This window comes from Rattus rattus, chromosome 1 (assembly GCF_011064425.1).
Source record: "Rattus rattus isolate New Zealand chromosome 1, Rrattus_CSIRO_v1, whole genome shotgun sequence".
NCBI lineage: Eukaryota > Metazoa > Chordata > Mammalia > Rodentia > Muridae > Rattus > Rattus rattus.
The window spans coordinates 253,362,088-253,388,888 of NC_046154.1; the positions used below are offsets into that span (position 1 = coordinate 253,362,088).

General features: G+C 48.4%; 1 protein-coding gene across 1 annotated transcript in view; it reads right to left on the reverse strand.

Moving 5' to 3' along the window:
• Positions 1-26,801, reverse strand: part of Efcab6 (EF-hand calcium binding domain 6) — a 182,008-nt gene that overhangs the window by 82,963 nt on the left and 72,244 nt on the right. Inside the window, exons 8-10 of the mRNA XM_032918784.1 lie at positions 25,686-25,798; positions 15,568-15,686; positions 7,615-7,763 (exon numbers count right to left, since the gene is read on the reverse strand). Of these exons, the coding sequence (XP_032774675.1) occupies positions 7,615-7,763; positions 15,568-15,686; positions 25,686-25,798 (381 nt within the window). The remainder of the gene's footprint in view (positions 1-7,614; positions 7,764-15,567; positions 15,687-25,685; positions 25,799-26,801) is intronic.

Consider the following 26,801-nt stretch of genomic DNA (forward strand, 5'->3'; position numbering starts at 1 on the left):
AACCATCACTGTGGGCCAGACCAGGCCTACCAGCCACTTCCACCTGTTCTCTAAGCTGAGTTTGACCTTGCGAGGTCACAAAGTAAACTCCTTTGCTTTTGCTACCCTGCGTCTCCTGTACTCTTACTATGAAGTAAGGGTCGTCGCTTCTCACATACTGATGATGGTTTTACAGTTACTGGATCTGGAAGAATGGAGGGAAAACGGCCCTGGAGCCTGTAGAAACCTGTGAGTTCAAAGGGGAGGAGAGGACGCCATGAAGATCCAGGGTCCAGTCCCTGTAAAATGCCTAGGGTTTGGGATATTGGAGGGCTGAGGCCTGTCACTTGGAATAGCCCTTTAAAGGCTGCTGGTCCCTGTACCACCAATCACAAAGAGATAGATGTGTGCTTGAATGCAGTGCCATGGGTTGGTCCAGTGATTCTGATCATTTGCATAAGGAAGCCATCTTTGCTGCAGATGGCCTAGGCAGGAGGGAGCCTGCTTACCCAAGCCGCCCCATGCTGCCTTCCATTTGTTCCAGGTCAAGGGTGACTCTGAACGGAGCAGCTGGGATCACTCAGGGACAGGTGCTTAGTAGACACTGAAAAGCCAGACAAGACCTGACCATGTAAACACAGACCATGGTGGTAAGAGCAGGACTATTAGACTATGTCTGGTCTGCCACGATGCTCTGAGAGCAATTAAGGGCACCTTTGGCTAAGAGAAAGAGGGGTGTGGAGACAACCCTGTGGACCAAGTGACCCCAGCACTCACAGGCACTAATGACTCTGCTCCTAGCGCAGCCCCAGTGCAGGCTGCTCATCTTGGAACCTGATAGAGCTTTCCTTCACAAGGGAATGATATCCCGAGTCTTCAACATTTGCCATTTAAACTGAAAAATCAGGGTTAGGAATGAGTAACCGGCAGCACGGGGCGCCAGCATCCTCTCTAAAGCAATCATGGGGACTAAACAGGCTGTCTTTATTCAGTGAACAGGCCGCTCCTGACAGATCTACGGAGAAAGGTTTGTGCAGAGTAGAAAGCCGCACCACACTGATGGAGTAGCACAGGGAACAACAGGCTGGATCAATTATGAGCAATCATCTAAGATACAGCAAAGCAGACTTCAAAACCAAAACCAACTGAGTAACAGGGCTGCCGTCAAGCCTGGTGACACAACCCACACGATGGAAGGAGCGCCCTGATTCCTGCGAGCTGTTCTCGGACCTACACATGAGGTCCACACGTGAGCATGCACATGTGTAGGAGTGGGTGTGAGGCACAAGCACACATACGCGCGCGCACACACACACACACACACACGCACACACACATGCACACACACACACACACACACACACACACACACAAATGTAAACAAAGAAAAAAAACTATGGATGAGCTATTTAAAAAAAAACATGGAGAGAGAAACGTAGTTTAATAAAGAACAACGGAAAAATAAATCGTTGATTTGGAAAAAATTTAATTTGAACATCCAGTTTATATGACAATGGATGTTAAATTTAAGAATGAGACGAATTTAGCTCAGTGGTAGCTCCCAGCTCAAATCCCCAGCTCAAAAAAAAAAACCAAAAAAAAAAAAAAAAAAAAAAAAAAAAAAAAAATGAGACGCTAGAACAGAGCTGCCAGCCCAAGTCGCTCAGGAGCGAAGGATGACAAATTTAAATGATGGAAGACGTGGAAGGAAGGGGAGATGGACAAGCTCGATTCTATTAAAACACAAACTTGAAGATACTGAGTACCACGCTAATGGAAAGGAAAAGCCGGGAGAGTACTTAAAAGGATCAGGCTCTCTCAGGATGCAAACCTGATCACAAAGAATTAAACCTGGAGGTGACGAAGTTCGCTTTAACCCCTTCTGTTTGAGCCAACAGCTCATTAGGATGTGAGGAAGATCCCCACCAATGGGGGCAGCAGGTTGGTCCCTGGAGGCAAGCAACCTCAGTGTCAGCCCCGCAAAGACAAATTAAGTCAATAATGGGGCTTCATGCCTCATACACGATCAATATTTAAAATGTTAATGTGCAACACAGGGAAAGAAAGCGAAACTGGAGCTCACGGTGAGTGATGGCAACATCCACTGCTAGGGTGTTGTTCTGTGAGCATAGCAGGGCAGCCTGCAGAAATTATGCTTCAGTACGGCAGGGTCAGTGGCTTCCCTAGACTGCAGGAAAGGTCAGCCAGCGCGCAGTATGCTCTGTGGTGACAGACTTGACAGAGCTGCCCTCTGACCTCCGCACGTGCGCTCTAACACAGGGACTGTTGTGTGAGTTCATCCTCTGGGCCACACAAGTACCATCTTGGGGAGTTCAGCTGTGTTTTCCTCTCAGCTGGGTCTGCTGACTGTTTATAGTCCCCCTTGGAAGGATGGGAGGTTATGGGACCCTCACCTGAGTATTGGCCCCCTTTGGAAGGGTAGGAGGTTATGAGACCCTCACCTGAGGGTTATGAGGCCCCCTTATCATCTATTGTTTGCAAATCTACCTTAGCTGCACTTGGCCAGGGGAGAGCTAGAGTGTATAGTCTGAAAAGACTACAGGAGGGGCTCTATCTGTGTGGGTAAGGAGAAGTCCTCATCCCTGCTGGGTAAAGGCTTTCCAGGTGCCTGTTGGGGTAGCACCTCTCACCTATACTCTTGGGGGCCCAATAAACTCATTGGTTTAACAGAGTGAACTCTGGCAGAATCATGCCTTTGTTTGTCCTTGGGACCTTAGGAGAAGGGGAAACGGCAGGAATTTTAGCAACAAGAACACAGACAGGGTGGGGAAGGAGGAGAGAATATCTCCCATCTTCAACATCAGCAACCTTAAACCAACCCAAACCAAACAAACAAATAAAAAAAGCTACTAAAAAGAACAACAAACACAGTATCAGCAGCAAAGATCAAAGGAGAAATACATCAGAGTCTAGAAAATGATAGAAGATCATGAAGCTGAGAGGTGAGCTTTTGAAAAGTTAAACAAATGAGACTCATGGTTAGCTAGAATAAGGAAAAGAGAAACACACACACACATGCACACACACATATGCATACACACACATACATGCACACATATACACATACCACTCACACATATACACACCGCGCACACACACACACACACCACACACTCACCACCTACACACACACATGCACACACACCACACACATATACATACACACATATACACACACACATACACAAACACACATACAGACAGACACACACACCACACACTCACCACCTACACACACACATGCACACACATGCACACACACCACACACATATACATACACACACATACACAAACACACATACAGACAGACAGTCAATCCTTAGACTATTATACCCCAAAGTGGAATGCCCTAAGAATCAGGGTCTTCCCAGACACATGCAACCCACGATGGCTAAGGTACACAAAGACAGAAAACATAAAAGAATGGGGAAAGCTAGGCACAGTGATACATGCTTATAATCTCAGGGCCCAGGAAGCTGAGGCAGGAGGATTCTGAGTTTGAGACCAGCCTGGGCAACTCTGTGAAACCTGTCTAAAAAACACCTTCTTAATAAGCTGCCCAGTAGACGACCCCCTGGGAAACACTAGTTAGAAATGTACTGCAGTGTTTCAAAACTAGATAAATCTGCCACCAGTGATTTTTCAGAGAGATGGTCACACCTTCAGGTCTGTGCATGGGGGTCGCAGGGGTCACACTGGGAAATGCTGTTTTGGGTTTTGGAGTGCTTCCATTTATAGGAAGGGACCTCAAGTCTCAGTACATTTCATACATTCCCATGTTTCATACTTTGGAACGAATGGCCTGGAGGTTACGTGATCCAGTTTTCCTGGGGGCCTGCATTTTGGCTTGGACCCTTGGATGTCATGTCAGAGATTAGAAAGTTTCAGATTCAAGGCCACTTCAAAATTTGGATTTTCCTTTTTAAAATGTATTACTGTGTGTGTGTAAATGGAGGCGGGGCTCTGTGTGCATGCCTCTGTGCATCTACAGAAGTCAAAGGACAACTGTGTGGAGTCCGCTCTCTCCTTCCAGCTTTATGTGGGTTCTAGAGATTCAATTCAGGTCATCAGGCTTGAGAAGCAAGTGCTTTTATCCACTGAGCCATCCCCACTGCCCCATCCCCACTGAGCCATCCCCACTGCCCCATCCCCACTGCACCATCCCCACTGCCCCATCCCCACTGAGCCATCCCCACTGAGCCATCCCCACTGAGCGACCCCCACATCCCACTGCCCCATCCCCACTGCACCCCACTCCCCACTGAATCATCCCCACTGCGCCATCCCTGCAGCCCAGGACTGGGATTTCCAGGCAGGAGATGCTCAAATCCTACGTAAATCATGACTCAGACTCTGCAGTACTCACTTTCAAGTTGCTCTCCTAGGAATTCTGAGTAGAGACAAAAAAAGGGGGTGCTCAGAAACTCTGGGTCCCTGAAGAAGAGGCTCTACCAGGAGACCTTGGTGGCCACCTGCATCCCCAGTGTGCTCGTCCTGTGTACCTGTGTCTCTCCTCCCTCAGCACGCCTTCGTGGCTGGAATCTGTTCACCGTCTACTTCGGCACGTTCAGCACTGAGCACAGTTCTGGCAGGGAAAGGTGCTCAGAAAATGTTGGCTGAGTGGCATCCCGCATGTTCGTCATAGTGATCATTTCCAAGAATATGAAGCCAGTAGCAAAGGTGTCTAAGACCACCGTTTCTATTTTTAAAGCCAAAGCAACACCATAGGTGTGCCTGAGACACACATGGGAAAGCTTCTTGTGTGCATGGACGAGCATGTGGGGCAGTGAAGAGCACTGGGCAAGGGGGAGGGGCGCCTTCTAGTTGTTTCCACCAACTCTATTACATGACTGTTTGGATTTGGGGGCTAACAGAGGGCTCTACATGGCCTCTAGCTATCCGAGAAAGAAGTCCTGAAGTTGGTCAGAAACGGAGCTGTTCTCTGGGCCAGGGAGCCACGCACTGGGCCTAATTTGCTTCTTGTTTGGAAATCCTGGGTGGGGTCCTTTTCCACCATGCATGGTGTCAGCAGTGTGCCTCAGGGTGAACCAATGCAGTGCAGTGCTGCTCTTCCACTATTCAGGCATCTTTTCTAGAGGACCTCAAAGCAGTCCTTGTCACCAAGAGTTCCACAGGACGCCCTCTCCATTTGCTTCCATCTCGCTCCCTTGAAAGGAGGCTCTTCACGGGACTTGGAGAAGAAAACAAGACAATGTGACCAGTGTTTTGTCTCTATTGTCACATTCCCACCTGAAGGACACGGGTTCCTTCTAGAGATCGGCAATCCTGGTGTCAGCCAAGAGGTAGAGGACACTGGGGCATTTTATCTTATCAGAAGGCAAAAAGGCTTCCAGAGACCATGAGGGGCCCAGCGACAGGACACAGGCACCAGCCGGTGAGGAGAGGCCCCACCTGCTCAAAGGGAACACAAGTCCCTCCCTGTTCAGCAGTCAGTAAGTCCAGGGCTCCCGGGTTTAGGAGAGCAGCTCCTGCTAAGGAGGTTATCTGGCATGGAAGAGACTCGGGCTGTCTGTGAGGGAAGCCATTGCCCGGTCGAGCTTGTCCTAGGGCTACTCCAGCAGTTCCTGTCGCACCTAGTGAGGCAGCAAGGCACAGTCCAATGAGCAGAGGATGAAGGTCTCTCTTCTTCCGGCTTCCACCCCATCTGCAAGGTGAGTTCTTCAGGTTCGTAGAGACAAACCTGGGGAACAGGTATCACGGGGGTGCAGGAGCCTTAGGAAGGGGGGTTAATGCAGGAACCTGTAGTTCCTTTGCACCAGAGGGAAGCAGGACACCCAGATGACTGTGACATCTGGGAATAATGCATCCAGTCATCCCAGTAATCAGGAGGCTGAGGTGGACAAGATTTGAGTTCAAGGCCAGCCTAGGCTACAAAGAAAGACCCATGTGAGAATGTTAAGGAGGGAGGAGGAGGGGGAGGAAGGCAAGAGGAGAAAGTAACTGATGAATCAAATCATATGAGATATATTTAACTCTGAGGGTTCATAATAAAGAAAAGATCCCCGTTCTCTCTGCTGAAGAGGCTGGAGAGCCAGCTCCTCCTTTCGAGAAGAGGCAACGGAAGGACCAAACCAATGGTTTCTTTACAGTTTGTAGCTGGCTCCCTCACTGTTGTTGGGTTTGTGTGGGGCATGAGCGGGCTAGCGCCCACCTGTGGGACCTCAGTGACAATTCCTGCATCCCACCTTGCCGTAGACAGACCCTCATTTGTGGCTGCATAGGGCCTAAGCGTGTCCCAGGACTCTCCTGTGACCTCCCACCTCACTGTCGGGAGTGCTGGGTTACAAACGCGTGCTACTGCGTCCAGCTTTACGGGGTCCTGGGGATCTGGATTCACGTCCTCACACTTACGTGGCGAGGGCCTTACCCACTGAGCTGTCCCCCTTGTCCCCGACTCTCTGATCTAACCGTGTAGAGCGCCCAATCTCATCACAGAAGCACTGTGACGTAGCAGAAGAACAAACCACCTTCTGGTGTCTAAGGAACCATGGGATTTAGGTCTGACTGACAGTGACAGCTAACAGGCACGAGCAGATAGACAAGCTGCCCACACATCTCGCCAGTCTGTGCAGCTGCCTAAAGCAAAAATAAAACCGTATCCGTGAGTCCTCAGAGGTGCCAGTTCAGGGCAGGGAGCTGCAGGAGGGACAGGGGAATCACAAGAAACGGTAATGCAGGTTATAACAAACAAACCCAGGTTACAAGAAACTCCGAGGAATCTGTAGTCTGCCCTTGTATGAGAGGAACAGGTGGGAAGGAAGCCTGCAGATGAATAGGGGATCAAGGCATGCATATGGTTTTACGTATACTGAAGGAAAGCTGGGGTCGTTTTGGAAGAAGGAACTTTATAATCCAGAAGAGACCTCCCTCGCAGACTTGCCCCCTGTGGACGTTTGTGGTGCATTTTCTTGATTGACATAGGAGGACCCAGTTCACTAGGGGTGGTGTCACCCCCTGGGCTACAGGCTGCAAGCCATGAAGACCATGGCCTCTGCCTCCATTCCTGCCTCCGGTTCCCACCTCGGCTTCCCTTGGTGACCTAGAAGCTTCAGATGAAACGAACCCTTTCATCCCCAAGTTGCTTTCGGCCATAGTGTTTTATTGCAGCAATAGAAACTGAACCCCGACACGAGGTGAGCCTGGGATGGCGATGTGCACACTTCATTTAGATTCTGACTCTCAGATGCTGAGCGAGAGAACAGCAGCCGAGCAGCTGAACCCTAGCTGACGATTTATTAATAACGCTCAGCCCTGTCTGCTGCGCAGACCGTCTTGGTGTTGGGACGGGTTGGCAGCCTTTGGAGGACGCATGGAAATGAGGGAGAGGCTTGAAGTTTATTCTCACAGACACCAGGGCGGAGGCAGATGAACACAGGCTCAAAGGCAGTGACCGGCATGCGCTGGTGGCTCTCAGAGCTGGCGAGCGAGCTGGAGGGGTAGGTCTGTAGCGCTTTTCTCTTTGCCTTTGAGTAGGTAGGGGAATCTCAGAGGCACAGAGTTTAAAGCACTAAATAAAATATAAATAAGGCTCTGCTGTGTTGTCCTGGCTGACGTCTGGGGGAAAACCTGTCAAGAAACGATCACACTCTTACCTTCTCATTAACTGGATAAAAGTCCTCCTCGGTAGCCGGTACGTGAAGGTATCAAGGACAACCTTCAGGTAATTCAGAGAGATGTAGCCACCTTTGGAGGGGTCTCCTGCACTCAGGGCTTTCTCAATCTTTTCATAGGACTTGGCAAACTGCAAGAAATTAAAATTCGAGTGTTGCCTTCAGTCGAGGCAACATCCTGGGCCGTCCAACCATGATATATTTTTTGTTGTTGTTGTTGTTTCTGTTAAACCAAACCTCCTCACATTCCGTCTCTGAAAACTGATCAAAAAGGTGACGGTGGCATGTACTGAGCCTCAAATGTTTAATTGATGAGCTCACTACCAACAACAAACACCCTGCTCACAGCTGACAAGTTTCTCGGGGAGGGGCAGCGATAACGTTACCTCTGACTGGAGTGCTAAAAATACACTGGCTCTGCCAGTGTGGTGCATCTTAATATGCTTCCGGCACTCCCCACCGTGAGCCCACACCACAAGCTCCTGACTGAGTCGAGCCGTCAGGCTCACAAGCTGGGGGCACTTTATTAAAAATAGCAGTTGCTTCTGGAACGTGGAAATTGATATTAGGATCAAGTAAACACAATAGACCTGGACACCTCGTAAATCAGGGTTCTAAAAGGGAGGTGATTACTAGAGAGCAAACCGGTTCTTCTGGGACTCTGAAGATGCAACGAAGTTGGTTCAAAGCTGTCTTTCATGACTCATAGAAACTCTGCGGGCACTGGTTATCGCTTATCGAACATTGTTATTTATTATTAGCTGATAACTCTGTCTCTTTCCAGCCTTCTCAGTTTGTCTGGATTCAGGTTTTTTCCTGCTACTGGGAATAGATGGGAAACGGACTAACCACCAGTTTGGCGTAAGCAGCAGCTTTCTTTAAAGGTGTCCGGAACATGGATGTACACGGACGGGAGTCTCCCTCCACCCGGGGAATAGGAAGCAAGTTCAGAGGTGCTCCTGAGAGTGGAGATCTTTAAGTACTGGGAGGGATTAGAGGGCTGGGCTGATGGCTCTTGCTGAATGAATCCCCCGGCCAGAGTACAATCCCTAACACCCACGGAAAAAGCCAGGCTCTGGCCTGCATCCGTGCCCTACAGCGAGGTGGGAGGCCCAAAGTCCAGAGCCAGAATCTAGAATACACAGTGATGCACACCACACTGTGGAGGGCAGAACCAACTCCCAAAAGGTGTCCTCTGACTTACACACACACACACACACACACACACACACACACACACACACACAATTTTAAAATCCTAAAAATATTTATTGATCCAAATCTCTTAGAAAAGGCCTAAGCTTCCAAGAAAGAATTAACATAAACTTCATCTAAGATTTCCGGTTTATTTCATGGGAGGGGGTGTTGTCTGAGCCCCTACCCCGGGGGAAGACTCATCCAGAGAACTGAGAGCTTGTTTGACATGCAGTCTTCATGTATTTACTGGGCTAATAAAAATCTATTATTTTTTTGAGACTGGGTCTCACTCACTGTGTAGCCCTGGCTGGTCTAGAACTCACCATGTAGACCAAGCTGGCCTCAAACACACAGAGGTCTGCCTGCCTCTGCCTCCCGAGAGTAAGGATTAAAGCCCTGTGCCACCACACTCAGCTAATGGAATCCATCTTAATACCCCAGAGGCATGTGGACTTCAAGGAGGCTTTTCACAAGGCTTCTGCTGTGGCCAGGAGGTTCTAAAAAAGGATCGATACAGGAAGGTGACATCTGGAACCTCCAAAACTCCCGCTGTTTATTAAAAACCGTAAGGCTTCGTGTCAGAGAAACACAAGCAATTCAGCAAAGCACACGGAGGAACCTGAGGTGTGGGACACCTCGAGTTCTCAGCGCTGCGTCTGAGAGCCCTCGATGCAGCCATAGCTACACAGATAATTTTACAGTGAGTCATGCCACGCTTTCAGGCTGGACAGATGTTTTCCTCACTTAGCAACATGTGTTGAAACGTTCATTCTCTTAAGAGCCAGTGCACACCTGTGTTGTTCTTTTAGGTGACACATGGCATACCATGACATCAGTGATGGGCCAGCAATAGTCACAGCCCGCTTCCATCTTGATGCAAGGGACCTATAAATAAATACCTCCCCACACCGGTCTCAGTGAGTCCCCACTGTCTCCCCTCAGCACCCTGCCCTTTTCTATCGCACTACTCAATGTTGCGTTTACAGCTGTGTGCATTTGTCACCCTCTCCTCTGCCAGGGCTGGAGGACGTCAGGACAGCAGACCTCAGGCTGGCTTTATTCAATAATAGTGACCCAGAATACAGCACAGCTTTGGCACGTGTTACTCAATATGTCTAAAAGGGGGTGTGTTTTATAGCGAAGAAAAGTTCTAAACAAAAGTTGCAACAATATAGAAAGATGCTTCACGCCGTAGCAAAAAGAATAACCACCCTCAAACCCGCAGTGGAGACTGCATTGTGTGAGCGAATGTGAAAGAGTCCGACCGTGTCAGGTGGGGTAGCCTGGGAACAGGACTCTCTATGCTCACGGTGGGTGTGCAAACAATCGTGAGCAACAGGAGGATGCGTCAGTTAGAACAGAACATGTTCTAAATCCTCACCTTAGACAGAGACTCCTGAACGGCATCTGAGGACACACAGCTCTGTGTGCCACAAGCTGTGCACATTCATGCTGGGACCTAGTGATACAACCCAAATGCCACCACAGGAGAAGATGGGACCTGCATAGTGTTCTGAGGACAGACACTGTGCAGGGGGAGGTGATGACAGTGTGCAGGGGGAGATAATAAAAGATATTGTACAGTCACTGCCCTCGGTAGAGGGAGGTGACGCAGACACTGCATAGGAGGAGGTGACACACTGTGCAGGGGGAGATGACACAGACACTGTGCATGAGGAGGTGACAGACACTGTGCAGGAGGAGGTGACAGACACTGTGCAGGAGGAGGTGACACAGACACTGTGCAGGAGGAGGTGACACAGACACTGTGCAGGAGGAGGTGACACAGACACTGTGCAGGAGGAGGTGACACAGACACTGTGCAGGAGGAGGTGACAGACACTGTGCAGGAGGAGGTGACAGACACTGTGCAGGAGGAGGTGACAGACACTGTGCAGGAGGAGGAGACACAGACACTGTGCAGGAGGAGGTGACACAGACACTGTGCAGGAGGAGGTGACAGACACTGTGCAGGAGAAGGAGACAGACACTGTGCAGGAGGAGGTGACACAGACACTGTGCAGGAGAAGGTGAAAAACACTGTGCAGGAGGAGGTGACACAGACACTGTGCAGGAGGAGGTGACAGGCACTGTGCAGGAGGAGGTGACACAGACACTGTGCAGGAGGAGGTGACAGACACTATGCAGGAGGAGGTGACAGACACTGCAGTGGAAGGTGACGCAGACACTGTGCAGGGGTCAGTCCCAACAGAAGACTTCATCAGAAAGGTGCCAATGCAGCTGCATTTTAACATGGGTTCGTCATATCTTAAGCACGAATGGTTAAAACAAAGGACTGTGCCAACACACCACAGCGTGGGCCCGGCCGGGGACAGACAAGCACACAACCAGCAAGAGACAAAGGACACAATTAGCATGGGATATCCATAAATAAGCATCTTTTGTGAAAATATCATGCAGTAAAAATGAGCCAGGTATAACTAGGGATTCATTACCAGGGTGTTCTGGAATAATTGAATAGTAAGAGGCGTGGGGGGAAGGGGGTGTTAGAGCTGAGGTCATGGTAATAAAATTGACAGTACTGTGAGAGTTAATAAAATCACAGAGAAAAGGTGGGGGTCAGACGAGCACTAACGGGAGCGGGGACCGTGGAAGAATCTCGACGCAGGGGATAAGATGAAGGGGGTAATGCGACCTGGGGCAGATAACATGGTAGCCATCAGGGCGAGATGACCCAACACAATAACAACTGGGGACAGTAATGAAGGAGCGAGGGAGGGAAGGCTGGGAGAGGTGGGACGAGGTGTGCATGGTTTTGAGTTATGACCCAGGATATCCATAGGGTCCGTGAGGCTCTGAAGTTGAACATCTAAAGAACGGACCCAGGTTCCAAGAAGTGTTGTCAAATGTTCTGAGCTAGGACATAGCTCAGTGTAGCTTTTAGGCTTCATGGGTCAATGGAAGAACATATGTGGGGCACCAGAAATCAGTTGCAGGAGAGCCATCAGGGTGACCTCAGAAGCTTCACGGCAGCGGAAGGCGGCAATGGGGAAGCGTGCGCTCCACTGTGGTGAAATGAATTCACAGTGCAGTCACGCACAGCCAGAACCCGCTCACAGTAACCACACGGCACACGGCTTCCTAGGTGTGGATGCAAGGGACGCACAGCACCCGTGAGCCTTTCTTGAGGAAATTACCAGAGAATGAAACCCAGCCAAGCAAAAAACAAATCAGAAATAGAGAGAAATGCCCAAAACACCGAACTCCACTGGTGACCACCAAATATAGCTGAGTATGAAATGAAGGCCAGCCATCTGCGGACTGCCATAACGGTACAGAATATGAATATTGCCAACTCCAAGAACACAACGTAGACAGCAAGATCTGTGGAGTGGGGGCTGGGCAGAGGAAGCACAGCAAGTGTCAGTCAGTTGTCACTTGTCACCAAGCTCCACGGCAGTGAGCCAGCCTCTTCACAAACATCACCACCTCTTCAGCTCTGCCTGGTTCTCTCCATCCCTTTCACTGTGTTAATGTCCCTTCAGGGACTTAATATGTCGTGTGGGAAACAGACGTCTGAAGTTCCAGGGCGTCTTCCTGTCACTTGTGATTGACAGTGTTGAAGCAGGTGGTGACAGCTGGGACCCCAAAGCTACACCACTTGGACGTCAGGGCGTGTTGTGTACCCTCCTCCTGCCTTGGTGTTCTCACCTGAAGAGCCACTCACAGTGCCTATCATGTGGGGCCTGAATTGGTAATGCCAGGGCACCAGGGATTTGGCCTGGTGAGGGATGGCCCATGGACAGGGTTAATCTTAATGTCATATGACACTGAGGCTTGCTTTAATCCTGGTAAAATCAAAGACATTTAAACTAAAAGTGCATGTTAAAGGAGAGTGGTTTGTCGTTGTTCTTGTTAGTTTTTCCCTTTGAGACGTGGCCTTGCTGTGTAACTCAGGTTAGCCTGGAACTCAGATCCCCTGCCTCCACATCCACAGCCCAGCACCGCAATGCCCAGGAATGTTCTTCTCAGAGAAGCCTTTCTATCTTTGCCTGCTCGTTAATGCAGTCGTCTTTCTACACTTGAACAAGAAAGAACTCGAATGGTGGTCACCACATGCAGCCTGGGCTGCTCTGGGTGGGGGACTGCAGATGACTTCCTATTTCCAGCATGTGTTTTCCAGAGCAGCTCACTTTCTTTGAGGATTTCGTATTTTCTGAAGGTCGCATGTTTATGAACACAATAAGGTCATTCACCAAGAAGAGGAAATGATCTTGGTCAGTTTATCAGTTTATATGAACACGGTCCTTTCTTGGCTCCTTTCAACAATGCAAGCTTGTCAGTGTTTCCAGTGTTTTCTGCTGAAAAGTCCACATTATTAACTTGCAGAGTTCTGTGTACATTAGAAAGAGTTACTGAGGCTGGAGGGATGGTTCAGTGTCCTGTTGCAGAGGATCTGAGTTCAGTTTCCACATTGGGCAACTCACAATCACCCTATAACTTCGGCTCCAGAGAATCCAGCACCCTCTTCTGGCCTCCTTGGGTACGCACACACCAGTGCGCGCGCGCACACACACAAACACACACACACACACACACACACAAACACATACATATAAATAAAAATAAGACATTTTTAAAAGGCACAGTTATTATTCACTTGTCATCTGTGCCGTCACACTTTGCCAGGCTGGTCTCATGTTCACACAAAGTTTTACTGTACAAGATACGTTTTCATTTTCATGCCGTCTAACTCTGCATTCTTCCTTCTGGTTTTTAGGTTTTCCCTCATACTTGAAAGACAATTTAACTTCAAACTTTCAATTTTTCCCTTGGCTGGAGCTGCAGCTTCAGTTTGGTGGTAGAGGGCTTGCTCAGTGTGGTCCGATCCCCAATACCACAAAAATCACTTTCACCCACATTGCTCACCCTAGGTTTACAGTAGTTGCGATGTGTGGAGATTGCCTCTGGTGAGGGATTAATAGGTTACAAGCTTTCCTCCCAAAGTGTCTGGCAAACCAATTATCTTAATGATAATTTTGTCACTAACAGTGATGTTACAGTGAACAGTAATTTCATAGCTAACTTGCCCCTGTCGTGTAGTCACTGAAATGTCCTGTGCTGTGTATGTTAGCTGTGTGACAGCTTTAACTGTCATCTTGACATGACCTACTACCATTCAATGAAAGACTGTTCCTATCAGGTTGGCCTTTCTGTGGGAGATTGTCTTAAGTTAATTAATGCAGGAAGACTCAGCCCAGTGTGGGCAGCACCATTCCCTACGCAGGACCCCTAAACTGTGTATGAGTGGAGAGAATGATCTCAACACAAGCGAGTATCATGCCTCGCTTCTCTCTGCTCTTGACTGTGGACATGATGACTAGCTGGAAGTTCATGCCTTGACTTCCCCACGATGATGAAATAAACCTCTTTCTCCTCAAGCTGCTTTCTGTTGGGTATCTTCTCACAGCAATGGAAATAAAACCAGAACATTAGGCTGAACTCTTGGCACAGCTTGACCCATTGAAATTGCCTTCCTAACCCACACTGGCTGTCTACTGAGGCACCAGCTCTGTACTGCTCCAATTGGTACACCTCCACAGGGTATTTAAATGTAGGAGAAATCCTCAAGCTTAACTCTTCTAAAAGCACATATATAATCCAAATATAGAGACCAGAGATAATGACCAACCCCCAACCCAAAGTGAGAGAAGGCCTGTTCATTTATTCATTAACAACCAACTCTCAACCAAGGTCAGAAGAGGGCTCTCCATTCAGTCAAGCTTTCTTTTATGTCATACAAACAATTGTACCATCCTTTATATGTTTTCTGTATTTTTTTTAGTTAGTCCACAAGTAGCCCAGAGGATACAATTAAAATTAACTTCTCAGGCTGGGGAGATGGCTTTGTGGGTAAAAGTGAGTATCAGAAGACCTGAGTTCAAGTCCCCAGCAGGTATGTTATAGCATGGCCATGTATGCCTGTAGCCACAGTGTGTGAGGCCAGGGACTGGCAGATCCTGAGATCTCACCCATCAGCCAGCCCAGGCAAAATGGAGAGCTTCAGTTCAGTGACAAACCCTAACCCCTAAAATGGAGAGGGAGAGAAGTTGGCTGACATCTTCTTTAACCTCTGCATGGACACTCATGGGCTCTGCACATGTACACACATGTGTGGACAGCAAATACACACCACCAGACACATACCCACACACACATACCTTCCAGACTCATACCTGACATCCACATATCCCCACTTCTACACCCCAAACGCACACCTCACACATGCATACTCCAAACCTACACCCTGCACGTTTATACCACCGCCCCAGCACCCCACATTCGTACCTCATACCTCCATACTCCCACATTCATACCTTACACCTATGCACCCCCACATTCACACTTTACACCCCCACACATATATCACACCTACACCTATACACCCTACGCCTATGCACCTACACCTACACGTCCTATACCACGCACCCTACACCCACGCACCCTACACCTATACCCCCTTACTTTCACACCTATACCAACACACCCTATACCAACACACCCTCACAGTCACACCCCACACCTACACATCCCCACAGCCACACCCTGTGCTCACACACAGAATGAGCTTGGTCACTGTCATTAGTACATCCTGAGAAGAGGTCCCTGGCAGTCTGAGGGATGTGGCCGGGAGCAAGACAAAGCTTCAGAGTAACACCGTGACAGAAGTGGCTTCTGTGGCTGTCAGCTTGCCTGTGCTCACGCTTCGGCTCTCACCTCTTGGCAAAAGGTCTTCTCCAGGTCATCTAAGGAGTAGTTCTTCCAGATATCCTCAGACGACGTGGCATCAGTCAGCCTCTTGGCAATTTTACCTGGTTGATTCTCCTTCGAGGGTTCTGTGGAGACAAGACCGTGGCGTATTATTCACATTGTAAAGGCCATGCCTGGGCCGTTCACTTCCGATTATCACCTACATGGTAAAAACTAAGATGACTGGACGGGCAAAGGACGATCACTGGATTCATTAGACTGAAACAGGCTGATGAGTGAGGAGAAAAAGGAAGGAAGTTAGCCTTCTGTGTGCTACTGTACGCCAGGATAGACCCTGAAATGTGGGCTAGCCTTCTGTGTTACTGTATGCCAGGTTAGACCCTGTCTGTCTGGAAGGAAACTAGGGCCATTCTGTGTGGCATGGACTTCACCAGAGACAAGTCAGGGAAAACATCACAGCCAGAAACCATTCTCTGCTAGGCAGGCTCCATGGAGAGAACAGTGGAACGAAGTCAAGCAGGGAAACTTTTATTCACATACAGGAGCAGGAAGCCGGCTCATGGCCACATCTGTGATCCCAGCACTCAGGAGGCTGACACAGGTGGGTTCTGAGTTGACGGCAGCCTGGGCAGGTGAGTGCGAGTAACCATAGGTCAGGGGTGGAGGGGGCAAAGAACTGAAACATATAGTAAATGTATAAAAATGTTCAAATCACTGATAATTTTAAAAATCTACTAACAACAGCAAGGATAAACTACTCATCGTGGTGAAGATTAAGAAGGATGAGAACAGGGAGGCTCAGGGATAAAGTTCACACAAAGGCCCTGAGTTCAAATTCCAAGCCAGGAATGGCTCTACACACCCATAACTCAGTGCTACAGGCTCGGAGAGACGGGCAGGTATCGGGGGCTGAAGTGGTGGGCCCCAGGTTTAGTGGGTGTTCCTGCGACCAAGACAGAGACATTAGAGGTAGATACCTGGATGTTTCTCAACTCACTCAGGAGAATATACCTGCATATGTGTGCGAATACTTGTATACCACACACACATATAACACATATACAGAGAAATATACACACATTAACGTGCATGCAATAACACAGAAACATACAAATACACACACACACACACACAGAGTGAGAGACAGACAGACAGACAGACAGACAGACATAAGACAATAGCAGGAAGCAGCCCTCACTTGGCACAGAAGTGACCCATGGGCAAACATTCTGACTCTGAGCTTTACTGCTCACCATCGTGGAACAGCAGACCACCCAGCGAAGGCACGCATGTGAGGACACTTTCTGCAGTGCCAGAGAGAATCAAATGCAACTCCCCCAGTGGTGTTCACAGGGAGCAGCCTCACAAGGCTATGCAATAGACTACAACTGTCAAAACAAAGACCTGGCCTGAAGAGATGGCTCAGCCACTAAAAGCACTTGATTTTGCAAAGGATCCAGGTTCAACTCCCAGCACCCGCATGGTAGCTTACAACTGTCCCTAAGTCCAGTTCCAAGGAATCTGATGCTCTCATCTGATCCCTTGGGCAGCACCAAAACATATGAGGTACACAATGCATATAGCAAGCACCAAAACACACATAATAAACGGTGAGAGAGAGAGAGAGAGAGAGAGAGAGAGAGAGAGAGAGAGAGAGACTCTTATCTGTGACACAAACATGACAGTCTCCTTACAATATATTCGTTCACGACTTAAAGGGCACTTAACATAATTTAATTTTCATTTTCTTATTTCGTATGTCTTGTCTACCCATCATCCACCTGCTAATGCATCACTAAGAAGTAACTTGGGAGGATCTGACCCAGCAGAGGTGGAGGGTGAGTCGATGTGTGACCCAGGGTCAGGGGTTGGGTGTTTTTTGGGTTTATGCATTTGGCTTTTGTTCAGGAAGCCTGTGAGCGTCTCACAGCAGAAGAAGATGAAGTGCGTCTCAAGTGTAGCCATCTTCTCTCTCAGCGTCGGATGTGAAGAGGCACAAATGGCTCCCCAGATTTATTTCCTAAAATGTCTGCAAATAAGCCACAGCCAAATGAGGCGCGCTCGCTTCAGCGACAGCTAACAGGCTGCCAGTCATCTGGAAGCCCACGTCTCATCTCCAAGGGAGGAAAAGGAAAAACAGACCCTTCCCCAGGTCCCTCTGAGCTACATTAGAGACTTAGAGACAGCCTTTCTAGCGGGGGCTCACAGCGTCTCAGAAAGACTGGGCTGGGCTCTGATCGGCCAAGGCGGCTCCGGGTTCCCGGCAGGCTCTCTGGTACTGCATCTGATTCTCTACTTTGAGATCCTGGAACTGACTGACACACACACACACACACACACACACACACACACACACACACACACACACACACACATCGCATCCTCTAGTTGCAGTCCTGAGGGCTGCAGAGGGTGATGAGGCCTATCTGGGCAGGCCTGCTCATGAGGTCTCATCTCCTGAGACATTCTGTCATCCCAGGACTCGTCATTCTGCTCTCTCTCCCTTCCCATGATTTTTTTTCCACAGAGTTTGGTTTTTTGTTGAGAGGGCTAGGGGTGGAATCCAAGTCCTTCCCATGCCAGGTAACATCTACACTACAACGCCAGAGATGTGTAAACATTAAAGGCTCCCCCAGGAACGGCAAACAGAAACTGTCCTCGCCCCCATGTGACCACCTCATAGGCCCAGATAGATGGTGCGCTTGACATGCAAAGTAGCTATGATGGCCAGTGCAGTCAAAATTAATAGAAACTGTTGTCCTATATTCAGAAAAATCAAAGGTAACAATTTCTGGAACTCAGTACAGAGGTAGGAACAGCACCTGGTCCAAGAACTGCTGTCTCATCAACATGTGAGCATGTTCTAGCAAATTCTATCCATCCCATCAGTCAAAATTCACAGTGGAGGGTCACAGCAGAGACAGTGCCAGTGCCAGGTGTGAAGAATCAAGTGGACCCAGGAAAACAACCCTTATTAAAGAAATAGGTTATTTTTAAAGAATCATGTAAAGCAGGCATGCACATGGGGGGTGGGGAGAAGAGTTCTAGAAGAAGCGGGAGGAGGGAGCATAAGGGAGGGGAATGGGGTGGACAGGATGGAAATGGGATGATGTCATTACACAGGTAAAGGCAGGTACAAGATAGAGTGAGGCCTGTCACTGGACGAGAAGGGAGGATGGGCGGCTGGGGAGGGGGTTAGTTTGAGGGAAGAGGAGAAGACTGGACGGAAGAGGGGAAGCTGTGGAGAGAACATGGAGGCTGACATTAAGATTCCACTCTGTGTATTTACAGGTTGTTATGAATGTTTTTAAGGAATGGATGTGTACAGGGCTTTGTATGTTTAGGTGGGCAATTATATCTTTCTTTTTTTTTCTTTCTTTTTCTTTCTTTTTTTTTTTTTTCCGGAGCTGGGGACCGAACCCAGGGCCTTGCGCTTGCTAGGCAAGCGCTCTACCACTAAGCTAAATCCCCAACCCTGGGCAATTATATCTTATCAATCAGATAAGAGGTTATTGTATTGTGTGTTCTTTCATGTATCAATTTAAGTGTAAGTGTGGCAGCTGGAGACACTAGGCCACCATGGAATTGGGATGTGTATTTTTCTGGCCAGGTATCTTGGGGCACTATGGTTCTAGATCAAGTGGGGGCAAAAGACAGCATTTTATTTTTTAAAGGAAGTGAAAATTATTTTAGAAAATAAATTTAGAAAATTTCAAAAATTCTTTGGAAAAAGAATTATGCGTTGTCATTCCTAATTACAAAAGTGAACATTTAAACCAGATGCAATCAGATAGGACATTGCTTCAGTTCTTAGATGCCTGAGAATGTCTTCCACAAGGACGACACCCTATCGTATAGAAACATGTCACTGGCAAGGCACTGGTAGGTGAGGATGTCACAGCAGAAGAACTAGAGGTAACGGAGTGGGGACTGCAGTATCTCAGGAGCTTTTGCCCAGTGGGAGTTCCCAAGCCTGTAACAGCCAGGATATTGGACACAAGGGGCAGACCGTGCTCAACAAACGTGCCACCCGGCTGTCACTCCGGGCTCTGCCTGCCCTGGTTACACAGCCTTGGACTACTGCTCTCCCTAGCAAAATGAGAGGCGGTGTGGTGTCTGCCATGAGATTGCAGTCGATGACGTCACACTCCTTATGGAGTCTCAAAAGGTATCAGTTGTCTATCAGTTAGGAAGAAACTTCTTCAGTAACCAGAGGCCAGAAAGAAGGGTCTCCAGCAACAACAGGAGTCTCGGGTACAAATTAGACAGGAAAAACCACACCCAGGACAAATCGCCATACTAATGGCTACTAACCTCGTGTAAGATTTGCTGAGAGGACAGACGTTAACTGTTGCCACCACATACCAAAAATGTCTGCGTGAGATCACGGATGTGTTGATTAACTTGACTGTGGTAATCACTCCACACCACATCAAAACATCATCAGTGTTAAGCATAGCTGTTGATTATTCTCCAATGAAGTTGATAGTTAGGTGTTCTGGAACTGAGGAAGGCAGCTGAGCCCTGTTCTCCTTCCTCTACTGCCTGATGGATCCTCTGAGGTGTGAGCATGCAGCCTGACACAGTGTGACCCCCTGGCCTAAAGGACTGCGCTCCCTGAAACTGACCAAAACCAAACCTTTCTCTCTTAAGTATGGTCAAGAATTTTGTTAAAGCATAAAGAAGAATAAAACATACACAAATCACTACGAACAGGAAGGTCAAACTGAAAGGAACACAGAGCGACTAAATACAACAGAGGAAAATATTAAAATAAAGATTATATTAAGTAAGAAGGAAGCGTGGGGGAGGGAGGAAAGAGGAAGAGGGGGAAGAAAGGAAGGAAGGATGGGAGGGGGGAAGGGAAGAAGGAAGAGGGCTTATGCAAAAGCACTGTTTTAGAGAGAAGACATTTGACAAAGGTCTAAGACGCATGTAATATGAGTAACTGGGAAGAAAATCGAGCAACGGAATAGAACAAATACTAAATACAGCAATCCAGGAAATTATCCTGCAATCCAGGAAATTATCCTGCAATAAAAACGACTCAAGCCTTACCACACGACAGACCCAGGACATCGATTTTCGGTGTCTGTGACTGGGTTTTAAATTTGTCTTGGTCTTCATTGTCTGTTGGACTGGATTTGGAATCACCTAGGAGACACACCTCTGGGCCTGTCTGTGAAGGAACCTCCAGAGGTGTGCCGGGAGGAGGAAAACCCATCCTAAATGTAGGTACCACCAACCTATGGACTGGACCCCCATACTGAATCAAAAGGAAAAGTCACCGAAGACTGGCATTAATTTTTCTCTGCTTCCTATCAGTGGATACAATGTGGCAGGTTGCCTGGTTTCTCTGATCTCGTGCCTCCCACCATGAAGGAATATACCCCCTCAAATCAGGACCAAAGTAAACCTTTCCTTTCCTAAGATGCTTCTTTTCCAGGATTTGGTGCTGAGGCCTGGGGCCGTTGCTGTGATAAACATGCCTTAGGAAACAGCTCGGGCAAACGTGTTAGCTTGGGACTCTCTTGAGATGCTCTAGAGCTGAGTGGAGCATAGGGCTCAGTGGGCCAGTCTAGCGAATGTTGGAAGAACAGAATGCGAGTACAAGTACAGACAGTGAAGCTTGTGCCCATAAAGATTCAGAGGGGATCATAGGCGGGCGGGCAGGCACGCTCGCGCGCACACACGCGTGCACACACGCAGCTGCTTCCTACCTACACCCTGAAAATATGAATGAGGCTGAATTCAAGAGTGATGGACTAATTGGTTTGACAGAGGAAATTTTAAGAGCACAGTGTTTGGGCTGTGACATTGTTACTGTTCCCTGCTCTCACCCCAGGTCACAGTAAGAGAGGACTTACAACTTAAAGAGGAGCAGAGAGTTGTGGGCAAAGCTTTGGGTGGGTGGGGGTGTGAAGAAAGCAGCTGTAGCTGATTAAGGAAATCAATTAAGGAGAGGCCTTCCACTCTGCACTGGGACTACGGGCTTTGTCAGCAGGCACTCACTCATCTGGGAGTCCAACTCGTGAATATGCAAATTCTTTGAAAGAAGAAACTGTTGTACTTTGAATAGGAATGCTCCCCCACCCACCCACACACACCCAGAACTCCTGTTTGAATCCTTGGCCCATAGGGAGTCGCACTATTAGGAGGTGTGGCTTTGTTGGAGTGTTTGTGGCCTGTTGGAAGAAATGTGTCACTATAGGGGCAGGCTTTGGGGGTCTCAGTATCTCAGTTCACTTCCTGCTGCTTGCAGATCCAGAAGTCTCAGCTGCCTCTCCATCATGATATCTGCCTGAAGGCTACCATGCTCCCCGCCATGATGATAATGGACTGAACCTCTGAAACTGTAAGCCAGCCCCAATTAAATGTTGTCCTTTGTAAGAATTGCTGTCATCGTGGTTTCTCTTCACAGCAATGGAACCCTAATTAAGACCAAGACTGAGCGTGGACTGCCCAGCTGAAGGAGTTCCCTGCCCCTAAACAACTGCCTGGGTAGTGTTGCTCCAGGCTCACCCCAAGGCACACAGCCCGCTGTGCTGTGGAGACTGGGTCAGACCGCACTGAGCTGACACAGAACTCAGCACTACTGTCAGCATGGTGCTGTTTGAAGATTTGCAAAATGCCAAGAAGTACAAAGTCAAGGAGGCTTGCACTGAAGTTCCAAAAATTATGAGACTGGACAGCATGTGGCAAAGTTGGGTTCGTGGACAGGAGATTCTGAGATGCCACTGTGAAAAGGATGCCTATGTCACAATGGAGATATCAGGACCGTGTTAGGTCTCTAGTGGAGTGCCACAGGCATGGGCTGGATCTGGCTCAAGAGAGGCTATGTGTGCTTGTGACGAGGTAGAGGTGCCCTTGCCACTGGAATCCAGGTAAAACCAGCACAAGACTCAGACGCTGGGCATGGAGCTGCAGGGCCCAGAGCTTGTGTTGCTGTGGCCATTCTCACTTGTTGCTTCTCCATTCTACCCTCTGGAATGGAAACACTTACTCTCTCTGTATTGGAAGTATGCCGCCTATTTATTCTAGAATTAAGGAGTCTTGAGTCTCAAAGGAAATTTTGGGCTTTTGATAGTCTTTTTGAAATGTTCAAATCCTATTTTATTTATTTTTATTTGGTTATTTTTATTCATTTATTTTGTATTAATGTGCATATGTGCGAGAGCATGTGAATGAGTGTGTGTGCATGTGTGCGTGTGTGCACGTGCATGCATGTGTGCATGTATGCATGTGTGCATGTGTGCACAAGTGCGTGAATGTGTGCTCATGTGTGCATGTGTGCACGCGTGCATGCATGTGTGCATGTGTGCATGCATGTGTGCATGCATTGTTTTTCTTCTGCCATGTGGTTCTCAGAGACTGACTTAGATCATCAAGCTTGTAGCATCTGTTTCATCAAACGATCTACATCTCAGTGGCCCTCAGTGGCCCGAGACTGGGCTTTTGAGCAGTGCTGGGGACATTAAAGATTAGGGGACGTCTGAGGTTGGGTTGAATGAATGATGGACTGTATTAAGCAATGGCCAGGCCCTTTGAGGCTAGTGTGGAATGCTATGATTTAACAGCAATGTTTGGGTGTGACAAGGTGTCTTAGGGTTTTATTGCTGTGACCAAGGCAACTCTTATAAAGGAAAACATTCAGTTGGGGCTGGATTCGGAGGGTCAGTCCATTATCATCAGGGTGGGAAGCATGGCAGTGTGCAGACAGACACTGTGCTAAAGGAGCAGAGACTTCTACATCTTAATCTTGGGCAGCAGAAGGAAACTGGGTGTCATGCTGGGCGTAGCTTGAGCATGTATTTGACCTTAATGCCTGCCTCCACAGTGACACACTTCCTCCAACAAGGCCACACCTCCTAATAGTGCCACTCTCCATAGGCCAAGTATTCAGACAGGAGTCTATGGGGGCCACTCCTATTCAAACCACCACACAGGTACATACTTAGAACTGCTAATCAACTTGACTAGATTCAAAGTCAACTAGCTTTAAAGTGCTTTACCATTCTTTAACTTTCAGTGTCCTGAGTCTGCACCCTTTGCTCAATGTGAGAGACTCACAGGGCTGCTGCTGAGAGGTCCCCGTCTCACAAGCTCAGCCCATGCTAGCTGAGCACAGATTCTGATTAACAGAGCTGTATACAGAAGCCCCAGGACAGACAGGGAAGAAAGATGAGGATCAAGGCCTCACCAGGGAAGGCATGGAAAGGGCCTCCAGGTGATCTAAGAACACAAACCAGTAAGACCAGAGCTTGGTGAATTAACAACTACATGAGAAGTGACACAAGGATCCCATAGAGAGCTGATGAGCCAGGCAGAAGCAGCAAAGGGAACGCTGGGCCTTGGCAAGAGCCATACTCTATGGAAGACACAGCACAGAAACTGGAGAGTACGCTCATGAGAGGACGCAGGGACGTGGACTGCAGAGATGGTTCAATATAGGAAACAAGTCATTGTATCCCTGATGCCCCAAACCTGGAAAATGAAAGACTTATTAAAAATATGTCAAACTACTACAAAAAAACACCTTTGAGGTATTAAATTTGCAAAAAGAAGAGTCTCCATGTTCTAGAAAATATCTGCAGAAGGCTCAATGGTAAAACATGTCCTGCTGTGCTACTGAAACTCAGCGTACAAAGTTCTACAAGCAGCGGGAGAAACCCAGCCATCACTAAGAGCAGGCCTTGGGTTCACAGACACAGGCTGGGGACCAGAGCGGGGCCTTTGGAAAGAGAAACATGTTACTCTGGGTTATTACATCCAGCCAAGGTGGAACCGTTGCTTCCTTGGGTTTGTGTGTAACTTCTATTCTGCTGAAATTCCCAAGGAAGTACATTCCTTGTTAAACAGCCTGTGAGCTGATCTTTACGAGAGCCCCCTCGCAGTCCCTCGCTGCTCTCCGATGCATGGGAAGGTGCCAGGGTGAGGCTAACAGTGCTTCTTTCTGGGTGGTGGCATCGGTTTTATGGCTTACTTCAGCCTTTGGCTTGTCTGCCAGTGCCCGGTGGGGCTTCGGGAGATGAAAAGAGATGACAAACCCACGCTCAGTGGTGCTTGGCACCTGAGTCCAAAAAGCAGAGTCCTGGAACCAGCTCCAGCAATCTGGGCTAGCAGAACCAGCCAGAGCCTGAGAACAGTGGTGTTTTGCCTTGAGGGCACTTGTTAAGCAGCATTAAAGCAAGACCAGACAATAAGGACAGATTATAATCCACAGTGGGTAACCCCAGGTCGGGGGACAGAGGAAAAAATCCAAGTGACCTGAGTGTCCAGCTATGTGACTCAAACATTCTTCCCAAACAAGTGAGCCACAGTTCTGTTCAGAACCACTAGAAGTCGGACAGCTCCGGACACCTCCTTACTGCGGCTGAGAAAGACTCTAGGGAGGTGGGGAATCTTCCCCTTTGAGGACAGCATGCATGCATGGATGCTGGTTTTCCACATCTAATCCAGCTGCAAGTTCCTCTACTCAGTTCTCTCCCATTGGTTTCCTCCCCACTACAGAAAAGGCTTCACCTTCCGAACTCTCGGATGTTCAGAAGCAGTAGGAAAAAAAGGACAAATGACACCCAGAGGACCTTATTTATATAAGGACAGTCTGTGAGTTTGAGGGACATCCCAGGTTCCAGTCCTGTGCTGACTCTGTATGCATTTCCTTGGAGGAGCTCACTGTTCTCAGATATACATGCTCTGTGTGAATCCACATGCCTGTGTGTGTATTTGCGTGCGTGCCTGTGTGTGGGCGCACGCGTGTGCGTGCGAGCGCGTGAGCACAGTTGCCCACAGAAGCCAGAAGAGGGTGTTGGATCCTCTGGAGCTGGAGTTAAAGGGCGATGTGAGGCCCCGGACATGCATTCTGGGGATAGAATTTGGCTTCTCTGTAAGATCAGTGTTTGCCTTTAACCACTGCCCACCTCCAGCCCCATCCTTTCCTTCAGCCCTTGAATTTTTCTTATAAATTATGGTATCATGGGTCTCTCTGTAAAGAATATATTTTCCATATTGGGATATAATTCCTTAGGGAAGACCCACAAGGGGAAAAAAAAAGACAGTAAAGCCCTTAGCGACATGCTTGGGAAGGTAAAGCCCTGAGCGAGCCATGCTTGGGGAGTCCTTACCTGGATTGGACAGTAGGTGTTTAAAGTTCGTCTCATTTTTAACACTGAGATTCTTCAGGAAGGCATTGTAGTCTACCGCAGTGGTGCTGTTGATGTTGTACTGTTTGGAGAACCTGAAACACAGATGTTCACTGAACTCAGGCAGAGCCGAGGAAGTCCGGACAGACCCCTGCTATGACAAGCTCTGCCTTACATGGGCCAGCATGGATCCTAACGCCTTCCTAGCTGTAGCTACTTTGAACACGCCCATGGCAAATACTGCTGTTGGGATTCTTAAATGCAGACAGCTGGGGCTGGGGACATGGCTCAGTCAGTAAAGCACTTGCTGTGCGAGGGCAAGGACCAGAGTTCCATCCACAGAACCTACACGAAATAGGGCAGCCTGAGCATTTGTCTAGAATCCCAATCCCAGTGATGGGGAGGCGGAAGCAGGTAGACTCCAGTCATGGGCCAGCCAGTTTATCCCCCTTGGGGATGCCAGGCCAGTGAGAGGCCCTGTCTAAAACGAACAAACAAACAAACAAACAAACACATCAAAACAACAAATTGTCTCAAAACAAAAACAAAATGAAAAACAGATAAATTAAAGGTAGGCAGCCCCTGTGTCTCCAGATGCACGCATGTACATATACACATACAGACACAAAGACAGAACGCTATCAGCTTGCAGAGAGACACACAGAGAGAGGGACTGAACATCCAGGCCCCTTCTTGAGAATTCCCCAGACACAGATCCTACAGTTATCTTCCCTTCTGTGGTTGAAAAGGGAAGGACAGCAGATCCTAGGGCCCAAGAGGCCCCCTCCTCACCAGACAGCAGGAGCCATGACACCTTCCTGTAAGAAGTACAGAGACAGGGATCTGGGTAGTGAGCCAGTGAGAGTCACATTTCTGTCACCAGGGACTCCAGGGTGTGGAGGGTGGGGGATGGTAAGCAGGTGATTCTTATAACTGACAGAAGCCTATCGCCACAGGAGACTGAAACCTCAGCCCACAGAAGCACACGGTCTCCAAACAGCAAATGGCAGAGGGGGCCCAGCTGTTCTGGAAGCATTTGTCACGTATGATAAGACTTATTTTTCCTGTTTATTCTGAGACAGGGTCTTGCTATGTAAC